The sequence below is a fragment of the Mastomys coucha genome, unplaced genomic scaffold, assembly GCF_008632895.1.
Source record: "Mastomys coucha isolate ucsf_1 unplaced genomic scaffold, UCSF_Mcou_1 pScaffold22, whole genome shotgun sequence".
Classification (NCBI taxonomy): domain Eukaryota; kingdom Metazoa; phylum Chordata; class Mammalia; order Rodentia; family Muridae; genus Mastomys; species Mastomys coucha.
In genome coordinates, this window is record NW_022196905.1 from 26,133,278 (window position 1) to 26,139,589 (window position 6,312).

Consider the following 6,312-nt stretch of genomic DNA (forward strand, 5'->3'; position numbering starts at 1 on the left):
CCCCGCCCTATTCGGTGGTTCCAGACGTGCTGGGTGGTTCTTCCGCGTTGACCGCCGCGGCGGGCGTGAACTGCGTCTGCAACGGGTACTAAATGGGAGGGAGGCCGAGGATTAGCATCACGTGGCTTTAGGGACCGTCTCCTAATTCCGCTCCAGCACGACCGGCCAGGGTTTCAGGTCCTACAGACGGATCTACCTTCCCCACCCGCGCCGGGCCCTGTCCCCGCTGACCCACAGGTTTTGAGAGAATATAGGCTGAAAACGGTGGCTTCCGTAGGGAGTTGGTATAGACCTTTATAGATCTAAAAAAAGAGCTGTGCAGAAACCCTGTACTTATGTAGCTGGAAATTTTTATACTGTGTAGCCCCGGCCAGGCCTGAAATTCCCTGTGTAGACGGACTGGTCTCGAACGCACATGATACTACCTGTTTCTGCCTCCTAAATTCTGAGATGAAAGCATGCAACACCATGCCTGGCTTATAAAAAGACTTAAGACCATATTTGTATTTATCTGTATGTCTCTATGAGTGAATGCATAGGTGTGTGTGTGTGTGCTTTTTTTTGGGTGGGTGGGGTGCTCCCTGTGGAGCCGGAAGTGTCAGATTCCCTCGATGTGGAGTTACTAGTGGCTGTGAGACACCTGTGTAGATGCCAGGAATGGAACTCCGGCCGTCGTAAGCACTCTTAACCACCGAGGTATCTCTCCAGTCTCATCCATTTTGTTTTACAGACGTGGGCACTGGGACCGGGGGAGGGGGTGGCTTACATCTACTAGGCGGCCCAAGTAGGATTTGTCTCCAGGGGCCATAGCATTGCCCCTCTGAAATCCCAGAGGATTCAGAACGCTTTCCACCCTTGTAATAATTCCCCAACTCCCTTTTCCTTTTGAAAAGTTGCATGAGTCAGGAGAGTGACTGTCCTCTTTGTGTCTCTAATTCCTTACTGTAAAATAGGACCCGACGCTAGTGCAAGAGCTTAAGGAAGCAAACCTGCGTCTACTGAATACATGATGACTGTTATAATTAATTAGCCCTTGTGGCTGTCTAAGGCAGTGAATGCTGGCATGCCTCCCATTTACACACCAACCGAGGCTCAGAGAAATAAATACACCTTTCCTAGGAGCCGTACACCTAAGAAGATACCATCCTCTGATTGGAAATCTGACCTAGTTAACTCCAAAAACTAATCATGTCTGGGAGAGTTTTGCATTAACTGCTCAGAGAAAATAAGACCTACGACCATCTGTCTGCAAAACCCAAGCCTTGGAGAGGGGCTTGGTTGTATAAGGCAATTTTCAGACACTCCCTGCAGTGGCGATAGCCCGCCCTGTCCTTCAGCCTCGGACTACTGGCGGGTTCTCGCCTGGTGTTAACTAAGTGCTCGTGGAGACAGAGTTGTGGTGAGACTCTAGTCTGCAGTGACTCCAGCCTTTCCCGGGAAGTCATGTCGGAGCAGCAGCGGCAGGGCGCGGAGCGCGACCTCTACCGGGACACGTGGGTGCGCTACCTGGGTGAGCGTGGGAGTGACAGACGCAGCGACCCCCACCACTCGGGGGGGCAGAAAAGAAAAGAAAAAACAACCAGTGCTCCTGGGTTGCCGACCTGGAGTTTGAAAAGGGGCTTAGTTCCTATTCGACTTGGGCTAGGGTTCAGGAGAAGGCTAGGGACTTGTCCAAGGTCACACAACACTGTGGGTTCAGCTCTGTCCACAGGGCTCTTCTGGAGGCACAAACCGAGTGCGTGGGTTGCCCTCTGCCGTGACCGTGCACTAGCCATGGGGTCAGAGGATCTGGACTCCTAGCGCAGCCTGCCTTTCCCTGGCTCTTCCTAAGCTTCAGTTTTCTCTTCTGTAAAAAGGGCTGAATGCGAGCCGCTCTTGTCGGGTGCTGATTGTAAGAGCGGGCTGAGGTAAGGCTTTGAAAGACCTAGCACTTGATTGATACGTGTCAGTGGAGCCCACGCTCAGTTATTCGCTGGCCTCCGCTCGCCCCCCTAATGCAGATCCCCAGAACCACGGCTGGGGACTTTGATCAGTGAGCCATGAACTTCATTGTCCGTGTCAGTCCACCAAAAGGTAAAGTCACTTGACCGAGGTCACCTGCCGCACTGTAGTTTAGCTGGTTAGGATTAGAAGCCGCTCTCGGTGTAGCGCCCCCTTGTGGAACAGGCCAGAGAGTTAAATGCCTTTTCCCTCCAGGCTACGCCAATGAGGTCGGGGAGGCTTTCCGCTCCCTGGTTCCTGCAGCTGTGGTGTGGTTGAGCTATGGTGTGTCCAGCTCCTATGTCCTGGCCGATGCCATAGACAAAGGCAAGAAGGCAGGAGAGGTGAGTGTTAGTTAACCATTCCCAACCCACCCTAGTGTGGGTGGGTGTGCAGTCTTGCATGTGGGACAGTCCTATCCCCGTTAGTGTCTCATAGTGCAGCCCATAAGCTAATCCTGTTTGTAGGATCGTTCATCTCCACTGGACCAAACCACATGGGTTGGCGGTGACCTCAGGCAAATCACCCCCAACGCTGAATGTAGTACAGCCCAGAGTCCTCCTCCCAGCTTCCTTCTACCCTGTTACCTCCTCTTGCTCTTTTTCCTCCATGGTCCACCTTCATGCTTCTGTCTATAGGTTTCCTACCTCTGCCCCAGCTGGGTTAAATGTCTGTACCTTCCAGGTGCCAAGCCCTGAAGCAGGCCGTAGCACCAGAGTGGCCCTGGCTGTGGTAGACACCTTTGTGTGGCAGTCCTTGGCCTCTGTGGCCATCCCAGGCTTCACCATCAACCGCCTGTGTGCTGCCTCTCTCTATGTCTTGGGTACTATGACCCGCTGGCCCCTGACTGTCCGCAAGTGGACCACCACCACGCTTGGGCTGCTGGCCATTCCTGTCATCGTCCACCCCATTGACAGGTAGGTGCGTGCCTTTCTGGTCAGTCACTCTGAAGGTAGAGTTAGGCTGTGAACTGTGGGCACAGAACCGGCGCAGCAGAGGTGGGGTTGAAGTAGAGAGGCCATCTTATCATATGGAGCAGCAGAGCAGCAGAGAAGGAAGCAGAGGGCCTTATGAGTACTGGACAAAAGTTGTGTAAGTTCAAAGAAGGAAAGACCAGTGCTGTGAAGTAGCCGGAGGCAGCCAGGTGTGCTGGATTGGAAGGAGCTGATAGCAGCATGAATCAAACTCCGTTTGCTTGGTAAATGCAAAATAAAAGTTTTGGCATGTTTTCTGCACAGCTGGATCCAGGCATTCGAGTGCTGCTGCCACACAGCATCCTTCATCTTCCCATCCTTCATCATCCTGCCACCCTTCATCTTGCCACCCTTCATCTTCCCACCCTCCATCATCTTCCCACCCTTCATCATCTTTCCATCCTTCATCTTCTCTCTCTATCCCGTCCTTGTGGGTTTCACTCTCTTGCCATGTTCCAGTGTCTCATGGTGTCCTGTCCCTTCCAACATCTTAAGCCCCATCAAAACTTCTCCATAGTGACAGCAAAAATCTCAAGGAAGATTTTCATTGGTTCATTCAGATGAGGGGCCCATGTTTGAGCCATTGTCCTGATTAGCCAACCATGTGCTTGCTCTTAGCACTAGAGGTAGGACCAGGCTGGAGAGATGGTTCAGTGGATACGAGCACTGTCTGCTCTTCCAGAGGTCCTGAGTTCAATTCTCAGCAATGACATGGTGGCTCACAACCATCTATAATAGGGTCTGATGCCCTCTTCTTGCATGCAGATACAACATGCATATACATAAAAAATACAGAATTTTTTTTGGGGGGGATAGGATTCTCTGTATAGCCCTGGCTGTCCTAGAACTCACTTTGTAGACCAGACTGGCCTCGAACTCAGAAATCTGCCTGCCTCTGCCTCCCAAGTGCTGGAATTAAAGGTGTGTGCCACTACTGTCTGGCTACAGAAATAAAATTTTTAAAAAATCTAAAAGAGAGAGAGGGAAAGAGGGAAAAAGGGGGAGATGGGAGAAGAGAGAGGGAGAGAGAGGGTCCCACTGGTGGCAGGGGTAGGGTAGAGGGAAGCATAACTTACCCTGATCCTCATGGTGAGAGTCCTTTACTCACTGTGCCTCAGCTTCTCTAGCTGTAGAAAGAAAACAAAGATGGCTGTTATCCTTGGGGGGAGGGGTGTAAGCGTGACTTCCTTAAGGGAAGAGAATGATAAAATGGGTCTTGATGTAGTTGTTGTTAGTACCATGCATCAACAAGTCTTTCCCTTAGCCCGTGTGTTTCCTGCATCTCCTTACTCTTGGCTACCTACTCACCAGGCCTTCTCTCTCTGTAGGTCAGTGGACTTCCTCCTGGACTCTAGCCTGCGCAAGCTGTACCCGTCAGTGGGGAAGCCCAGCACCCCCTGACCCTGTCCTGAGCTTTGCCTGAGGTTGGCCCACTCACATCAAAGAACGTGGATATGTAGCTGTTTGGGGTCCATGGTGCTGCCATCTGGGTGGGTGCAAATTGATGGGACCTTAGAGGTGAAGGCCTTGAGGAGTAGTGAGCCATGAGTCCCAGGGCTGGGACTCAACCCTGTCTGCATTAGTGGCCACGGTTGTGCTGAGTAGGAACAAACTCTGGCCGGGTCTGTCTTTTGAAATCCTTTTTAAGAAGTATTTATTTTATGTGTATAAGTGTTTTACTTGCATGTATGTATGTGCAGCATCCTTAGAGGTTAAAAGAGGTGATTAGACCCCCCTGAAACTGGAGTTAGGGATGGTTGTGAGCCACCATGTGGGTGCTGAGAATCGAACCTGGTTCCTCTGCAAGAGCAGTCAGTGCTCTAACCTCTGAAGTACCTCTTAGCCCCCGAGCCTACCTTCTGATGGAAAAGTTATATCCTCCTATGGAGGAGAAGGATTTAAGGCCCAGAGAGGCAGGGTACACTCCTGAGATCACGTGACAAATGAGGACCAGGCTTCCAGCTATTCTAAGTCACTTTGTGGTAATGTGGCTGAGTGACTTAGGAAAGATACAGAGGTACAGCATTTGGGACACTCAGGGCAGAGTCTCTGGCCAGCTCATCCCTGCTGCAGGAGCTGCCAGGGCCTGGCTGAGAGGCAGGACAATCACAACCCAAGTGCTAGCCTAATAAAACTCTCAAAAAATGTTTTCTTTTTCTTTTTCTTTTTCTTTCTTTCTTTCTTTCTTTCTTTCTTTTTTTTTTTTAGATATTTTCTTTATTTACATGTAAATTTCTCCTTTCCCAAAATAGTATTTTCTTTTCTTCTCTTTCTGAGGATAAGCAGGGTTGTGCTTATGCTTTTCTTCATCTTCTTTCTGCTTATCCTGGGGATAAGCAGGGTTGCGACCGCAGCAGCGGCCCTTCTTCTGGAACAGGTAAACTGAAGGAGAAATGGGCTGGTCTCCTGGCTCTGTAGGAAGGGCTGTGGGGGAAACAAAGGAGGAGTGTGTCCAAGCCTGTTCAAGAGCAAAATCAGATCCAAGGAAAAGAAAAAGGGGGGAAAGGAGTCAGAAATGAAGGTTTAAGTAGGGAGAAATGGGAGGTGTTTGTATTGTAGGTGGGGTGGTGGCTTAGGGATTTATCCCTGTGAACAGACACCATGACCAAGGCAACTCTTATAAAGACCAACATTTAATTCCGGGTGGCTTACAATTTCAGAAATTCAGTCCATTTTCATAGCAGGAAGCATAACAGCATGCAGGCAGACATGGTGCTGGAGAAGGAGCTGAGAGTTCTACATCTAGATCTAAAGGCAGCCAGAAGACTGCAATGGGTGGAACCTGAGTTTAGGAGGAAACCTCCAACCCCACAGTGACACACTTCCTCCAGCAAGGCCACACCTCCTAACAGTACCACTGCCTACGGGCCAAGCATATTTAAACCACCACATTCCACTCCCTGGTCTCCAAAGACTTGTTCAAATATATGGGCCTATGGGGGCCATACCTATCCATAGCATAATGCAAAAATACTTCCAGTCCAATTTCAAAAGTCCTATAGTCTATCACAGTTTCAACAACGTTTAAAAGTCCAAAGTTCAAAGTCTCTTTCAAGACTCAGGCAATCACTTAACTATAATCTACAAAATAAAAATAAAAAAAAAAGCAGATCACATACTTTTAACATATCACGGTATACAATATACATTACGTCACAGTGCGGAAATACTGGACCAAAACAAGATAAAAACCCAGCTAGGCAAACTCCAAACTCTGCATCTCCATGTCTGAGTCCAACTCCTTTCAGCTTTGATGACTGCAATACACTTCTTTTTCTTGGGCTGGTTCCACTTCCTGTTAGCAGCTTTTCCCGTCAGGTATCCCGTGGCTCTTGCATCTCTAACATTTTAGGGTATC

The 6,312-nt window shown here is 49.6% G+C and overlaps 1 protein-coding gene across 3 annotated transcripts; it reads left to right on the plus strand.

The window, feature by feature from the left end:
* Positions 1–5,102, plus strand: Mtfp1 (mitochondrial fission process 1). 3 transcript variants are annotated; one of them, XM_031341976.1, is made up of 5 exons: positions 1–85; positions 954–1,510; positions 2,197–2,324; positions 2,665–2,897; positions 4,283–5,102. In XM_031341976.1, exons 2-5 carry the CDS (start codon positions 1,444–1,446, stop codon positions 4,353–4,355), a joined length of 501 nt encoding a protein of 166 aa, XP_031197836.1. In that variant the 5' UTR covers positions 1–85; positions 954–1,443; the 3' UTR covers positions 4,356–5,102. The 3 variants fall into 3 exon arrangements, with proteins under 3 accessions (XP_031197836.1, XP_031197838.1, XP_031197837.1); XM_031341978.1 differs by lacking the exon at positions 1–85 and adding an exon at positions 268–696; XM_031341977.1 differs by lacking the exon at positions 1–85 and having other exon boundaries at positions 724–1,510.
* Positions 5,103–6,312: the final 1,210 nt, after the last annotated feature.

What these genes read in the sequence shown, in the direction of transcription:
- Mtfp1 (XM_031341976.1), top strand. Translation starts at nt 1,444, where the DNA reads ATGTCGGAGCAGCAGCGGCAGGGCGCGGAGCGCGACCTCTACCGGGAC. An exon ending in AAGGCAAGAAGGCAGGAGAG is followed by an intron (nt 2,325 to 2,664) that starts GTGAGTGTTAGT and finishes TGTACCTTCCAG; the next exon opens with GTGCCAAGCCCTGAAGCAGG. An exon ending in ATCGTCCACCCCATTGACAG is followed by an intron (nt 2,898 to 4,282) that starts GTAGGTGCGTGC and finishes CTCTCTCTGTAG; the next exon opens with GTCAGTGGACTTCCTCCTGG.